This window comes from Salvelinus alpinus, chromosome 5 (genome assembly GCF_045679555.1).
Source record: "Salvelinus alpinus chromosome 5, SLU_Salpinus.1, whole genome shotgun sequence".
In the NCBI taxonomy this organism is placed as follows: Eukaryota; Metazoa; Chordata; class Actinopteri; order Salmoniformes; family Salmonidae; genus Salvelinus; species Salvelinus alpinus.
Window position 1 is genome coordinate 4,253,503 of NC_092090.1, and position 17,416 is coordinate 4,270,918.

General features: G+C 45.1%; 1 protein-coding gene and 2 non-coding genes across 4 annotated transcripts in view; all 3 read right to left on the reverse strand.

Annotated features, from left to right (window-relative positions):
- lrp3 (low density lipoprotein receptor-related protein 3) overlaps nucleotides 1–8,322 on the reverse strand; it is a 74,779-nt gene extending 66,457 nt beyond the window's left edge. Inside the window, exons 1-2 of one of the 2 annotated variants that reach the window (XM_071400394.1) lie at nucleotides 7,882–8,322; nucleotides 7,580–7,772 (exon numbers count right to left, since the gene is read on the reverse strand). In XM_071400394.1, coding sequence (XP_071256495.1) covers nucleotides 7,580–7,655 — 76 coding nt within the window. In that variant the 5' untranslated portion in view covers nucleotides 7,656–7,772; nucleotides 7,882–8,322. Of the gene's footprint in view, nucleotides 1–7,579 lie in introns of both variants that reach the window. The other variant, XM_071400395.1, reaches the window with a different exon arrangement.
- Nucleotides 8,323–9,840: 1,518 nt separating this feature from the next.
- Nucleotides 9,841–9,914, reverse strand: trnat-agu (transfer RNA threonine (anticodon AGU)). The gene has a single exon. It is a non-coding gene; the product is annotated as a tRNA-Thr (tRNA).
- Nucleotides 9,915–10,873: 959 nt separating this feature from the next.
- On the reverse strand, nucleotides 10,874–10,947 carry trnat-agu (transfer RNA threonine (anticodon AGU)). Its single transcript has one exon. It is a non-coding gene; the product is annotated as a tRNA-Thr (tRNA).
- Between the last annotated feature and the right edge of the window lie 6,469 nt (nucleotides 10,948–17,416).

Here is a 17,416-nt window from a genome sequence, read left to right on the forward strand (position 1 = left end):
GCACTATATACTCCTTAGGCTGATTAAATATAGAGGTGTACACACTGCTAGAGCCTCAGTCATGGAGAAGGGAAATGGGACAGAACAGACTGATCTGAACTGGTCTCTATGAAACTGATCAGAACAGACAGGGAAGATATGGTTCATCACGCTGAGACGTCGCGAGAAAGACAAGCAACACAGCAACCCCATCACACGGTGATGTAGTAAACACTACAGAGACACATGGTGATGTAGTAAACACTACACATGGTGATGTAGTAAACACTACAGAGACACATGGTGATGTAGTAAACACTACAGAGACACACGGTGATGTAGTAAACACTACAGAGACACATGGTGATGTAGTAAACACTACAGAGACACACGGTGATGTAGTAAACACTACAGAGACACATGGTGATGTAGTAAACACTACAGAGACACATGGTGATGTAGTAAACACTACAGAGACACATGGTGATGTAGTAAACACTACAGAGACACACGGTGATGTAGTAAACACTACACATGGTGATGTAGTAAACACTACAGAGACACATGGTGATGTAGTAAACACTACAGACACACGGTGATGTAGTAAACACTACAGAGACACATGGTGATGTAGTAAACACTACAGAGACACATGGTGATGTAGTAAACACTACAGAGACACACGGTGATGTAGTAAACACTACAGACACATGGTGATGTAGTAAACACTACAGACACATGGTGATGTAGTAAACACTACAGAGACACATGGTGATGTAGTAAACACTACAGACACATGGTGATGTAGTAAACACTACAGAGACACATGGTGATGTAGTAAACACTACAGAGACACATGGTGATGTAGTAAACACTACAGAGACACATGGTGATGTAGTAAACACTACAGAGACACATGGTGATGTAGTAAACACTACAGAGACACATGGTGATGTAGTAAACACTACAGAGACACATGGTGATGTAGTAAACACTACAGAGACACATGGTGATGTAGTAAACACTACAGAGACACATGGTGATGTAGTAAACACTACACATGGTGATGTAGTAAACACTACAGAGACACATGGTGATGTAGTAAACACTACAGAGACACATGGTGATGTAGTAAACACTACAGAGACACATGGTGATGTAGTAAACACTACAGAGACACATGGTGATGTAGTAAACACTACAGAGACACATGGTGATGTAGTAAACACTACAGAGACACATGGTGATGTAGTAAACACTACAGAGACACATGGTGATGTAGTAAACACTACAGAGACACATGGTGATGTAGTAAACACTACAGACACACGGTGATGTAGTAAACACTACAGAGACACATGGTGATGTAGTAAACACTACAGAGACACATGGTGATGTAGTAAACACTACAGAGACACATGGTGATGTAGTAAACACTACAGAGACACATGGTGATGTAGTAAACACTACAGAGACACATGGTGATGTAGTAAACACTACAGAGACACATGGTGATGTAGTAAACACTACAGAGACACATGGTGATGTAGTAAACACTACAGAGACACATGGTGATGTAGTAAACACTACAGAGACACATGGTGATGTAGTAAACACTACAGAGACACATGGTGATGTAGTAAACACTACAGAGACACATGGTGATGTAGTAAACACTACAGAGACACATGGTGATGTAGTAAACACTACAGAGACACATGGTGATGTAGTAAACACTACAGAGACACATGGTGATAGTATGTAAACACTACAGAGACACATGGTGATGTAGTAAACACTACAGAGACACATGGTGATGTAGTAAACACTACAGAGACACATGGTGATGTAGTAAACACTACAGAGACACATGGTGATGTAGTAAACACTACAGAGACACATGGTGATGTAGTAAACACTACAGAGACACACGGTGATGTAGTAAACACTACAGAGACACACGGTGATGTAGTAAACACTACAGAGACACATGGTGATGTAGTAAACACTACAGAGACACGGTGATGTAGTAAACACTACAGAGACACATGGTGATGTAGTAAACACTACAGAGACACGGTGATGTAGTAAACACTACAGACACACGGTGATGTAGTAAACACTACAGAGACACATGGTGATGTAGTAAACACTACAGAGACACACGGTGATGTAGTAAACACTACACATGGTGATGTAGTAAACACTACAGAGACACACGGTGATGTAGTAAACACTACAGACACATGGTGATGTAGTAAACACTACAGAGACACATGGTGATGTAGTAAACACTACAGAGACACATGGTGATGTAGTAAACACTACAGAGACACACGGTGATGTAGTAAACACTACAGACACATGGTGATGTAGTAAACACTACAGACACATGGTGATGTAGTAAACACTACAGAGACACATGGTGATGTAGTAAACACTACAGACACATGGTGATGTAGTAAACACTACAGAGACACATGGTGATGTAGTAAACACTACAGAGACACATGGTGATGTAGTAAACACTACAGAGACACATGGTGATGTAGTAAACACTACAGAGACACATGGTGATGTAGTAAACACTACAGAGACACATGGTGATGTAGTAAACACTACAGAGACACATGGTGATGTAGTAAACACTACAGAGACACATGGTGATGTAGTAAACACTACAGAGACACATGGTGATGTAGTAAACACTACACATGGTGATGTAGTAAACACTACAGAGACACATGGTGATGTAGTAAACACTACAGAGACACATGGTGATGTAGTAAACACTACAGAGACACATGGTGATGTAGTAAACACTACAGAGACACATGGTGATGTAGTAAACACTACAGAGACACATGGTGATGTAGTAAACACTACAGAGACACATGGTGATGTAGTAAACACTACAGAGACACATGGTGATGTAGTAAACACTACAGAGACACATGGTGATGTAGTAAACACTACAGACACATGGTGATGTAGTAAACACTACAGAGACACATGGTGATGTAGTAAACACTACAGAGACACATGGTGATGTAGTAAACACTACAGAGACACATGGTGATGTAGTAAACACTACAGAGACACATGGTGATGTAGTAAACACTATATTGTGAGAGGAACAGGAAGAGACCTCCTGTCAGGGAATGTGAGAGGAACAGGAAGAGCCCTCCTGTCAGGGAATGTGAGAGGAACAGGAAGAGACCTCCTGTCAGGGAATGTGAGAGGAACAGGAAGAGCCCTCCTGTCAGGGAGTGTGAGAGGAACAGGAAGAGAGAGGAACAGGAAGAGCCCTCCTGTCAGGGAATGTTAGAGGAACAGGAAGAGACCTCCTGTCAGGGAATGTGAGAGGAACAGGAAGAGAGAGGAACAGGAAGAGCCCTCCTGTCAGGGAATGTTAGAGGAACAGGAAGAGACCTCCTGTCAGGGAATGTGAGAGGAACAGGAAGAGAGAGGAACAGGAAGAGCCCTCCTGTCAGGGAATGTGAGAGGAACAGGAAGAGACCTCCTGTCAGGGAATGTGAGAGGAACAGGAAGAGACCTCCTGTCAGGGAATGTGAGAGGAACAGGAAGAGACCTCCTGTCAGGGAATGTGAGAGGAACAGGAAGAGACCTCCTGTCAGGGAATGTGAGAGGAACAGGAAGAGACCTCCTGTCAGGGAATGTGAGAGGAACAGGAAGAGGAACAGGAAGAGCCCTCCTGTCAGGGAATGTTAGAGGAACAGGAAGAGACCTCCTGTCAGGGAATGTGAGAGGAACAGGAAGAGAGAGGAACAGGAAGAGCCCTCCTGTCAGGGAATGTGAGAGGAACAGGAAGAGACCTCCTGTCAGGGAATGTGAGAGGAACAGGAAGGGAGAGGAACAGGAAGGGGCCTCCTGTCAGGGAATGTGAGAGGAACAGGAAGTGACCTCCTGTCAGGGAATGTGAGAGGAACAGGAAGGGAGAGGAACAGGAAGGGGCCTCATCAGATAGCTCAGCAGTAGAGAACATTACAGTTGTTGAAGGTTATTAACAACCTGGCCAGAGTTAGCAGGAATGTGTTCAGGCACTTGGCAGGATTACAGAGTTGGCCATCTCATCTGTTAAACACACACACACACACACACACACACACACACACACACACACACACACACACACACACACACACACACACACACACACACACACACACACACACACACACACACACACACACATTAATGTGCTGGCACATCTGTCTCGGCAGATGGAGGAGCAGATCTTGTGTCAAGGTAAATCTCAGCGATGACTAAATTCTTCATCTTGGTAGTTGTTAATATAAACATGGTCCTTTATCTTCTAGAGTGATGAGGAGAGACACATGACAGATCCTTCAGCACTACACAGAGCAGCAGTAGTGGGGAGACACTTCACCTTCATGGCTAGAGCTGAGCTGTTCACTCCCCCCTCTCCCTCTCTCCCACTGTGACTCCCCCCTCTCTCTCTCTCCCACTGGACACTGAGCAGGTGACTCCCCCCTCTCTCTCTCCCACTGGACACTGAGCTGGTGACTCCCCCCTCTCTCTCTGCCACTGGACACTGAGCATAGCAAATTACACTTCAACATTACATTGAATAACTTGGCTATATACAGGAAGTACCAGGTAATAACATGGCTATATACAGGAAGTACCAGGTAATAACATGGCTATATACAGGAAGTACCAGGTAATAACATGGCTATATACAGGAGGTACCAGGTAATAACATGGCTATATGCAGGGAGTACCAGGTAATAACATGGTTATATACAGGGAGTACAAGGTAATACCATGGCTATATACAGGGAATACCAGGTAATAACATGGCTATATACAGGAAGTACCAGTACTGAGTCAATGTACAAGGCTTCCAGGAAATAACATGGCTATATACAGGAAGTACCATTACTGAGTCAATGTGCAGGGGTATGAGGTAATAACTTGGCTATATACAGGACGTACCAGTACGTAGTCAATGTGCAGTGGTACCAGGAAATAACATGGCTATATACAGGAAGTACCAGGTAATAACATGGCTATATACAGGAAGTACCAGGTAATAACATGGCTATATACAGGAAGTACCAGGTAATAACATGGTTATATACAGGAAGTACCAGGTAATAACATGGCTATATACAGGAAGTACCAGGTAATAACATGGCTAACACCACAGAGAGGACAGTGATAGTTAATATATGACAACAGGGGACACAGAGAGGACAGTGATAGTTAATATATGACAACAGGGGACACAGAGAGGACAGTGGTAGTTAATATATGACAACAGGGGACACAGAGAGGATCAGCTCACCTGTAAATCAGATGGCTAGAGAACTTCTAATGAAAACAGCAGATTGTAACTCTGAACCAAACAGTTGTCAGCATTCTGTCTCTGCTTCAGTTACTGTCTATAGTTTGTAGATGAAGGAAACGTCCCCTTGTGGAGGTAAGAGGTTGCTTCCTAATAAGGTAAGAGGAAGCCTCTCTATATCTGTTTCTGTACGAAGGAGAAGGAGGGGGGTCAGGGTGCCTCTTTGTGTGACAGGTAAAGAGAGGGAACTAACTACAGGTCTACACCCCCCCACACACACTACACACACACACACACACACACACACACACACACACACACACACACACACACACACACACACACACACACACACACACACACACACCCACCCACCCACACACACACTACACACCACACACGCACACACACACACACCACTCTGTATCTCCGTAATGATCCCTTCAGTTCACACCTCCACCTCTGTAACCAGGGGCCCCGTGGGCCTGTAGAGGAGGAGGGAGGAGGAGGAGGGAGGAGGAGGAGGAGGAGGGTGAGGAATGGAGGCGGGGCAGCAGCCTCCTGAGGTAGCAGAGGAAGGAGGATGCCTGCTCAGACACAGAGACACAGCTTATCAATAGACCTTAGTAGCACAGTGGCTAATCATTCCACTATAATAAACACATATAGAGGATTCATCTTTCAATGCTAACTGTCTTTGGGTTCTGCTTGTGTTTCCTCTGACATTCAGTTCCAATACAGTGACGTTACCTGTAGACGTAGTAAAGAGCTTTGTTGTTTTTCCTGGTAATCATGTGACTTTTACTAACGTTACTGAGGCTCAATCTGCATAATGCCAAATGTCTGTGGGCTGGCTTGTAGCCAGACTATCCTCTGCTCTGTGGGCTGGCTTGTAGCCAGACTATCCTCTGCTCTGTGTCTGTGGGCTGGCTTGTAGCCAGACTATCCTCTGCTCTGTGTCTGTGGGCTGGCTTGTAGCCAGACTATCCTCTGCTCTGTGGGCTGGCTTGTAGCCAGACTATCCTCTGCTCTGTGTCTGTGGGCTGGCTTGTAGCCAGACTATCCTCTGCTCTGTGTCTGTGGGCTGGCTTGTAGCCAGACTATCCTCTGCTCTGTGTCTGTGGGCTGGCTTGTAGCCAGACTATCCTCTGCTCTGTGTCTGTGGGCTGGCTTGTAGCCAGACTATCCTCTGCTCTGTGGGCTGGCTTGTAGCCAGACTATCCTCTGCTCTGTGTCTGTGGGCTGGCTTGTAGCCAGACTATCCTCTGCTCTGTGGGCTGGCTTGTAGCCAGACTATCCTCTGCTCTGTGGGCTGGCTTGTAGCCAGACTATCCTCTGCTCTGTGGGCTGGCTTGTAGCCAGACTATCCTCTGCTCTGTGTCTGTGGGCTGGCTTGTAGCCAGACTATCCTCTGCTCTGTGTCTGTGGGCTGGCTTGTAGCCAGACTATCCTCTGCTCTGTGGGCTGGCTTGTAGCCAGACTATCCTCTGCTCTGTGTCTGTGGGCTGGCTTGTAGCCAGACTATCCTCTGCTCTGTGGGCTGGCTTGTAGCCAGACTATCCTCTGCTCTGTGGGCTGGCTTGTAGCCAGACTGTCCTCTGCTCTGTTTTCATCTGCACTAGAGCAATACATTAAGGGATTGATGCAGGGCACGAGCAATGATGTAATGCAGATAGTCAGCGGATCTGCGGAATCGATGCTGAGTCTTTGTGTGTGTGTGTGTGTGTGTGTGTGTGTGTGTGTGTGTGTGTGTGTGTGTGTGTGTGTGTGTGTGTGTGTGTGTGTTTGCACATAACACCATCAACTGACAGGGGACCCATGTTTACAAACTAAGACTATCATTTCTCAGTAGAAATCAATGAACGTCCGTCATGGTACATGTAGCAGATGGACCACAACGAACAGACACGGCCATAGCAACGACGATCCATCTCCAGGGAAGCATCAATCACACAACATTCCAATACTATTAAAACCCACATTGTTTGGTTCTGGTTCTGCCTATAGAAATACCCGAACTATCAGCTAACTCAGACGAGCTTTATTAGTCTGTGTTTATAGAACAGGACAAGGAAATGAAGAACGGAGTCTGCGTCCAAACGCAGCAGCAGCAGAACAGCACTTGATTATAAAATGATGTGTTTTGTAAATATGACAAAGTTTTAGATCAACGCAGAATATTATCCAACGGGAAACCACTACAGTATCAGAAAACATTCAAATGGAACACAAAACCCCCCCACAATATGTCTGAATAAGACTACTGACCTACACAGACCAAAGCGAACCGTATCAATATCCATATGACCAGGAGAAACGCCGGCGCTCCAATCCGATCCATCATTCCAGCAGCCCAGGTCGTTCTTTTGTCATCTTGGGGGTAATTTCCGTAACATCTGTAGAAATAGCCTTCGAATATTTCCCGTGACCTTTGCAGATGTCATGAACTCAAGTCCCCTTTCTGTAGAAAACAAAGAAATAACTAGGACGTGGGTAAATTGTGTTTGGAGCGTAAAAAAAAAAACGCTTAATACGCTACTCAGACGCAGCCCACTAGGACAATGTGTTACAGTGAAAAGAGGAGATGTGATCGTACATCGTCGGTCTCTGCTTCAACGGCTCGTTTTGGTTTCCGCTTTGATTTATATCCTAAAGGAAGGGAAAAGTCTCTGCGTTTGTGAGACAGAAGACAAAGGCACTTACGACTGTCCCGTCCTTTATTCCGGTTTGGACCGTTCGGTGTTTATAGCTGTTATTATTCGCCGTCACACAGTCGAGTATTTTCATCTCCCTTTTATGCACTATCCTGTGCATGAAAGTGGACACTGGTGCAGTGGTCATTTACCGTGCAGTTACGCGTCGTCTGTCATATTTAAATTAAACCTAAATCTTAGTTGTTGTAGTCGCTGCAGTTTGGTATGCCCGAGCAGATCCTTCTTTGAATTGAATAATGTTTTTTTCCCCATCCCGTGCAGGGAGGTCTTCGTTGAATACGTCGTTATAATGTTGTCGTCAAATCCTGACCCCGAATGGCCGTATGGTGGTATTGCATATTCGCACCAGTGATTCTATTAAATATAAAAATAAAATACATGTTTTATTTGTCACATGCGCCAAATAAAACAGGTGTAGACATTACAGTGTAATGCTTACTGACAAGCCCTTAACCAACAATGCAGTTTTTTTTTTAAATGACAGTTAAGAAAATATTTACTAAATAAACTAAAGTAAACACAATAAAATAACAATAAAGAGGCTATATACAGGGGGCACCGATACCGAGGGGGTACCGGTTAGTCGAGGTAATTGAGGTAATATGTACATGTAGGTAGGGGTGGTGACTAGGCATAGATAATATACAGCGAGTAGCAGCAGTGGGAGAAAAAAAAATGCAAATAGTCCTGGTAGCCATTTGATTAATTGTTCAGCAGTCTTATGGCTTGGGGGGGTAGAAGCTGTTATGGAGCCTTTTGGAACCTAGACTTGGCGCTCTGGTACCGTTTGCCGTGCGGGACCAGAGAAAACAGTCTTTGACTTGGGTGGCTGGAGTCTTTGACAATGTTTTAGGGCCTTCCTTTGACACCGCCTGGTATAGAGGTCCTGGATGGCAGGGAGCTTGGCCCCAGTGATGTACTGGGCTGTACGCACTACCCTCTGTAGCGCCTTACGGTCGGAGGCCGAGCTGTTGCCGTACCAGGCAGTGAAGCTGCCAGTCAAGATGCTCTTGATGCCCAGGTGTGCGTGCCCCTGTATATAGTCTCACTTTATATTTTACTGTTGCTGTTTAATTATTTAACTTTTATTTTCTATTTTAAATATTTTACTTATCTATTTTTTACTTAACACTTATTTCTTTCTTAATTACATTGTTGGTTAAGGGCTTGTAAGTTAGCATTACACTGTGAGGTCTACTACACCTGTTGTATTCAGCATTTCACTGTAAGGTCTACTAACCCTGTTGTATTCAGCATTTCACTGTGAGGTCTACTACACCTGTTGTATTCAGCATTTCACTGTGAGGTCTACTACACCTGTTGTATTCAGCATTTCACTGTGAGGTCTACTACACCTGTTGTATTCAGCATTTCACTGTAAGGTCTACTACACCTGTTGTATTCAGCATTTCACTGTGAGGTCTACTACACCTGTTGTATTCAGCATTTCACTGTAAGGTCTACTACACCTGTTGTATTCAGCATTTCACTGTAAGGTCTACTACACCTGTTGTATTCAGCATTTCACTGTAAGGTCTACTACACCTGTTGTATTCAGCATTTCACTGTGAGGTCTACTACACCTGTTGTATTTGGCGCATGTGACAAATACCATTTGATTTGATTTGATTACTCTCTTGGTATTCGCCCTGTTTAACTTAAATTCGGTTTAACTAGTTACTAAAATGCTGGACCATGTAATTGTCTATAACAGATCATTATGGTTGGATTGCGGTAAGGCAGGGCGCTATCTTTGTCGTCACTGTTGTCAAAGCTTGGAGATCCTTGATAAGAGGTGGTGGGTACGTCACAAAAAGGCACTGCTGAGATTCGAACTCAGGATCTCCTGTTTACTAGACAGGCGCTTTAACCAACTAAGCCACAGCGCCGCCGAGTCGTGATGGAAATAAAAGGGTAAATGTCTTTACTGTTGGTAAAATGTGAAACGGGGATAGGCGCCATATTCTAAATACGTCGTTTTTTTCCCTTTCATCATATCACAATCAGGTTTTACCAGTTGAATATTGACACAAACATAATACTTTTTCGTATTACAACTTTTCTGAAATATTTGATTAAAATATGCAAATGAGGCGATATAACGTTACATATGCAATATTTGCATATCGCGAAAATAAATGTTTCTGGAAACTGGATGACGTCAGGCTAAAAATGTTAGTTTCATTTTAAGACACCGGACTTGTCCAGAGCAGATAGCGGATAAATACTTTTTTTTCTCATATTTATATCTGTAAAATACTAGTCCATGTAACGTTAAATGCATTTTTGGCGCATTTTTCTAACGAAAATGTTATTTAGAATAAAAAATGAACAACCTATCAACAATTCTCTCTGGGCAAGTCTGGATAATATATGTAAGTATAACCACACAACATGTGGTGAATTCAGATACTTCTGAAACGGAGAAACATAAGGGGGAGTCTGTGTTGGCTCGTGGGAAGATATAAGGGCGTCTGACTGTCGGGAAATGGAAGTTACAGACAAGTACACTGAATTTAGACTACCAAACGCCTATTTAGACCCAATCACCATCTATTCAAAATAAGTTACTATAGATAGTCCAGTTTGAAACGTTCTCTATGAATGAAATGGGTTTTTACATTATGTGTAATTTTATGTAGTGAGCTTTGAAATTATTGGTGTATTTCCATTTTAAAGTGGTTAAAAATGTGGATGATGGTAGTATGGGAAAATAAAGAAAATTGACGTTTTTATGTTTACTTTTAGAAAATACTAATATCAATTGACCAAAATACCAACAAATCTCAAAATAGGTAGATGCATTAATAAGCAAGTGGTGCCTGGCCTTTTACAAATAGTTCACAAAAGGCTCCGCTGAGATTCGAACTCAGGATCTCCTGTTTACTAGACAGGCGCTTTAACCAACTAAGCCACGGCGCCGGTGATTGTCCACATGAAAAAAGGCTTTATATTTCAATGATTTATATCTCAAATTTTGATAACGAGTGAATGTAAATCGGCAATTTACATTTCAGACGGTGTTGTGTCTTTAGTTTATTACTCAAGTGAGCTTCATTGCAGAACATAAATTAAGCAATATTGATCCCATAGTTTACGGTCATGGTGTTCGGTCATAGTCGCCCCAGACTCAACCTGTGTGTCAAAATCAGAATGTATTTGTCTCATGCTTCGTAAACAACAGGTGAGTAACAACGAAATGCTTACGGCCCTAACCATCAATGCAGAGGAACAAATAGAATAATATTAAAATAATAAATACTGATCTGAGGTGTCCTGCTGCCGCAGCGCGGGTTCTTATTTTTTCACTTTGACTCCAGAATACACGGTGCTGGTAAAACTATTTATAGGAAATTAATTCTGATGAATTCTAAATAAATTCTATTTAATTACCACACAAAAAATCTAAAATATAATGTCATCTGCGAATGTTACCAAGGTTAAGTTATTGCCTAGGGTTCTACCAGTGGATCTGCTGGGCCAGCCCCTATATTAACAGCAGGGTTCTACCAGTGGACCTGCTGGGCCAGCCCCTATATTAACAGCAGGGTTCTACCAGTGGATCTGCTGGGCCAGCCCCTACCAGGGTTCTACCAGTGGGCCAGTCCCTATATTAACAGCAGGGTTCTACCAGTGGATCTACTGGGCCAGCCCCTATATTAACAGCAGGGTTCTACCAGTGGACCTGCTGGGCCAGCCCCTATATTAACAGCAGGGTTCTACCAGTGGATCTACTGGGCCAGCCCCTATATTAACAGGGTTCTACCAGTGGAACAGCTGAGACTACAGGTCCTAGACTACAGGCGTGTTCTCCACCATAGCTGTCCTAGACTCCAGGTGTGTTCTCCATAGTTGTCCTAGACTACAGGTGTGTTCTCCATAGCTGTCCTAGATTACAGGTGTGTTCTCTACCATAGCTGTCCTAGATTCCAGGTGTGTTCTCCATAGCTGTCCTAGACTACAGGTGTGTTCTCTACCATAGCTGTCCTAGACTCCAGGTGTGTTCTCTACCATAGCTGTCCTAGACTCCAGGTGTGTTCTCCATAGTTGTCCTAGACTACAGGTGTGTTCTCTACCATAGCTGTCCTAGACTACAGGTGTGTACTCCATAGCTGTCCTAGATTACAGGTGTGTTCTCTACCATAGCTGTCCTAGATTCCAGGTGTGTTCTCCATAGCTGTCCTAGACTACAGGTGTGTTCTCTACCATAGCTGTCCTAGACTACAGGTGTGTTCTCCATAGCTGTCCTAGACTCCAGGTGTGTTCTCTACCATAGCTGTCCTAGACTACAGGTGTGTTCTCTACCATAGCTGTCCTAGACTACAGGTGTGTTCTCTACCATAGCTGTCCTAGATTCCAGGTGTGTTCTCCATAGCTGTCCTAGACTACAGGTGTGTTCTCTACCATAGCTGTCCTAGACTCCAGGTGTGTTCTCTACCATAGCTGTCCTAGATTCCAGGTGTGTTCTCCATAGCTGTCCTAGACTACAGGTGTGTTCTCTACCATAGCTGTCCTAGACTCCAGGTGTGTTCTCTACCATAGCTGTCCTAGACTACAGGTGTGTTCTCTACCATAGCTGTCCTAGACTACAGGTGTGTTCTCTACCATAGCTGTCCTAGACTACAGGTGTGTTCTCTACCATAGCTGTCCTAGACTACAGGTGTGTTCTCCATAGCTGTCCTAGACTACAGGTGTGTTCTCTACCATAGCTGTCCTAGACTACAGGTGTGTTCTCCATAGCTGTCCTAGACTACAGGTGTGTTCTCTACCATAGCTGTCCTAGACTACAGGTGTGTTCTCTACCATAGCTGTCCTAGACTACAGGTGTGTTCTCTATAGCTGTCCTAGACTACAGGTGTGTTCTCTACCATAGCTGTCCTAGACTCCAGGTGTGTTCTCTACCATAGCTGTCCTAGACTACAGGTGTGTTCTCTACCATAGCTGTCCTAGACTACAGGTGTGTACTTCATAGCTGTCCTAGACTACAGGTGTGTTCTCTATAGCTGTCCTAGACTACAGGTGTGTTCTCCATAGCTGTCCTAGACTCCAGGTGTGTTCTCTACCATAGCTGTCCTAGACTCCAGGTGTGTTCTCTACCATAGCTGTCCTAGACTACAGGTGTGTTCTCTATAGCTGTCCTAGACTACAGGTGTGTACTTCATAGCTGTCCTAGACTACAGGTGTGTTCTCCATAGCTGTCCTAGACTCCAGGTGTGTTCTCTACCATAGCTGTCCTAGACTCCAGGTGTGTTCTCTACCATAGCTGTCCTAGACTACAGGTGTGTTCTCCATAGCTGTCCTAGACTCCAGGTGTGTTCTCTACCATAGCTGTCCTAGACTACAGGTGTGTTCTCCATAGCTGTCCTAGACTCCAGGTGTGTTCTCTACCATAGCTGTCCTAGACTCCAGGTGTGTTCTCTACCATAGCTGTCCTAGACTACAGGTGTGTTCTCCATAGCTGTCCTAGACTACAGGTGTGTTCTCTACCATAGCTGTCCTAGACTACAGGTGTGTTCTCCACCATAGCTGTCCTAGACTACAGGTGTGTTCTCTACCATAGCTGTCCTAGACTACAGGTGTGTTCTCTACCATAGCTGTCCTAGACTACAGGTGTGTTCTCCACCATAGCTGTCCTAGACTACAGGTGTGTTCTCTACCATAGCTGTCCTAGACTACAGGTGTGTTCTCTACCATAGCTGTCCTAGACTACAGGTGTGTTCTCCACCATAGCTGTCCTAGACTCCAGGTGTGTTCTCCATAGCTGTCCTAGACTACAGGTGTGTTCTCTACCATAGCTGTCCTAGACTACAGGTGTGTTCTCTACCATAGCTGTCCTAGACTCCAGGTGTGTTCTCTACCATAGCTGTCCTAGTCTACAGGTGTGTTCTCCACCATAGCTGTCCTAGACTCCAGGTGTGTTCTCTACCATAGCTGTCCTAGACTACAGGTGTGTTCTCTACCATAGCTGTCCTAGACTCCAGGTGTGTTCTCTACCATAGCTGTCCTAGACTCCAGGTGTGTTCTCTACCATAGCTGTCCTAGACTCCAGGTGTGTTCTCTACCATAGCTGTCCTAGACTCCAGGTGTGTTCTCTACCATAGCTGTCCTAGACTCCAGGTGTGTTCTCCACCATAGCTGTCCTAGACTACAGGTGTGTTCTCTACCATAGCTGTCCTAGACTACAGGTGTGTTCTCTACCATAGCTGTCCTAGACTACAGGTGTGTTCTCCACCATAGCTGTCCTAGACTACAGGTGTGTTCTCTACCATAGCTGTCCTAGACTCCAGGTGTGTTCTCCATAGCTGTCCTAGACTCCAGGTGTGTTCTCTACCATAGCTGTCCTAGACTCCAGGTGTGTTCTCTACCATAGCTGTCCTAGACTCCAGGTGTGTTCTCCACCATAGCTGTCCTAGACTACAGGTGTGTTCTCTACCATAGCTGTCCTAGACTACAGGTGTGTTCTCTACCATAGCTGTCCTAGACTACAGGTGTGTTCTCCACCATAGCTGTCCTAGACTACAGGTGTGTTCTCTACCATAGCTGTCCTAGACTCCAGGTGTGTTCTCTACCATAGCTGTCCTAGACTACAGGTGTGTTCTCCACCATAGCTGTCCTAGACTACAGGTGTGTTCTCTACCATAGCTGTCCTAGACTCCAGGTGTGTTCTCCATAGCTGTCCTAGACTACAGGTGTGTTCTCCATAGCTGTCCTAGACTACAGGTGTGTTCTCCATAGCTGTCCTAGACTCCAGGTGTGTTCTCCATAGTTGTCCTAGACTACAGGTGTGTTCTCTACCATAGCTGTCCTAGACTCCAGGTGTGTTCTCCATAGCTGTCCTAGACTCCAGGTGTGTTCTCCATAGCTGTCCTAGACTACAGGTGTGTTCTCTACCATAGCTGTCCTAGACTCCAGGTGTGTTCTCTACCATAGCTGTCCTAGATTACAGGTGTGTTCTCCATAGCTGTCCTAGACTACAGGTGTGTTCTCTACCATAGCTGTCCTAGACTACAGGTGTGTTCTCTACCATAGCTGTCCTAGACTCCAGGTGTGTTCTCTACCATAGCTGTCCTAGACTACAGGTGTGTTCTCCATAGCTGTCCTAGACTACAGGTGTGTTCTCTACCATAGCTGTCCTAGACTACAGGTGTGTTCTCTACCATAGCTGTCCTAGACTCCAGGTGTGTTCTCTACCATAGCTGTCCTAGACTACAGGTGTGTTCTCTACCATAGCTGTCCTAGACTCCAGGTGTGTTCTCTACCATAGCTGTCCTAGACTACAGGTGTGTTCTCTACCATAGCTGTCCTAGACTCCAGGTGTGTTCTCTACCATAGCTGTCCTAGACTACAGGTGTGTTCTCCACCATAGCTGTCCTAGACTACAGGTGTGTTCTCTACCATAGCTGTCCTAGACTCCAGGTGTGTTCTCCACCATAGCTGTCCTAGACTACAGGTGTGTTCTCTACCATAGCTGTCCTAGACTCCAGGTGTGTTCTCTACCATAGCTGTCCTAGACTACAGGTGTGTTCTCCACCATAGCTGTCCTAGACTACAGGTGTGTTCTCTACCATAGCTGTCCTAGACTCCAGGTGTGTTCTCCACCATAGCTGTCCTAGACTACAGGTGTGTTCTCCACCATAGCTGTCCTAGACTACAGGTATGTTCTCTACCATAGCTGTCCTAGACTACAGGTGTGTTCTCTACCATAGCTGTCCTAGACTACAGGTGTGTTCTCCATAGCTGTCCTAGACTACAGGTGTGTTCTCTACCATAGCTGTCCTAGACTACAGGTGTGTTCTCTACCATAGCTGTCCTAGACTACAGGTGTGTTCTCTACCATAGCTGTCCTAGACTACAGGTGTGTTCTCCATAGCTGTCCTAGACTACAGGTGTGTTCTCCATAGCTGTCCTAGACTACAGGTGTGTTCTCTACCATAGCTGTCCTAGACTCCAGGTGTGTTCTCTACCATAGCTGTCCTAGACTACAGGTGTGTTCTCCATAGCTGTCCTAGACTACAGGTGTGTTCTCTACCATAGCTGTCCTAGACTCCAGGTGTGTTCTCTACCATAGCTGTCCTAGACTACAGGTGTGTTCTCTACCATAGCTGTCCTAGACTCCAGGTGTGTTCTCTACCATAGCTGTCCTAGACTCCAGGTGTGTTCTCTACCATAGCTGTCCTAGACTACAGGTGTGTTCTCTACCATAGCTGTCCTAGACTCCAGGTGTGTTCTCTACCATAGCTGTCCTAGACTACAGGTGTGTTCTCTACCATAGCTGTCCTAAACTCCAGGTGTGTTCTCCATAGTTGTCCTAGACTACAGGTGTGTTCTCCATAGCTGTCCTAGACTCCAGGTGTGTTCTCTACCATAGCTGTCCTAGACTCCAGGTGTGTTCTCTACCATAGCTGTCCTAGACTACAGGTGTGTTCTCTACCATAGCTGTCCTAGACTCCAGGTGTGTTCTCTACCATAGCTGTCCTAGACTACAGGTGTGTTCTCTACCATAGCTGTCCTAGACTCCAGGTGTGTTCTCTACCATAGCTGTCCTAGACTACAGGTGTGTTCTCTACCATAGCTGTCCTAGACTACAGGTGTGTTCTCTACCATAGCTGTCCTAGACTACATGTGTGTTCTCTACCATAGCTGTCCTAGACTACAGGTGTGTTCTCTACCATAGCTGTCCTAGACTACAGGTGTGTTCTCTACCATAGCTGTCCTAGACTACAGGTGTGTTCTCTACCATAGCTGTCCTAGACTACAGGTGTGTTCTCTACCATAGCTGTCCTAGATTCCAGGTGTGTTCTCCATAGCTGTCCTAGACTACAGGTGTGTTCTCTACCATAGCTGTCCTAGACTCCAGGTGTGTTCTCTACCATAGCTGTCCTAGATTCCAGGTGTGTTCTCCATAGCTGTCCTAGACTACAGGTGTGTTCTCTACCATAGCTGTCCTAGACTCCAGGTGTGTTCTCTACCATAGCTGTCCTAGACTACAGGTGTGTTCTCTACCATAGCTGTCCTAGACTACAGGTGTGTTCTCCATAGCTGTCCTAGACTACAGGTGTGTTCTCTACCATAGCTGTCCTAGACTACAGGTGTGTTCTCCATAGCTGTCCTAGACTACAGGTGTGTTCTCTACCATAGCTGTCCTAGACTACAGGTGTGTTCTCTACCATAGCTGTCCTAGACTACAGGTGTGTTCTCTATAGCTGTCCTAGACTACAGGTGTGTTCTCTACCATAGCTGTCCTAGACTCCAGGTGTGTTCTCTACCATAGCTGTCCTAGACTACAGGTGTGTTCTCTACCATAGCTGTCCTAGACTACAGGTGTGTTCTCTACCATAGCTGTCCTAGATTCCAGGTGTGTTCTCCATAGCTGTCCTAGACTACAGGTGTG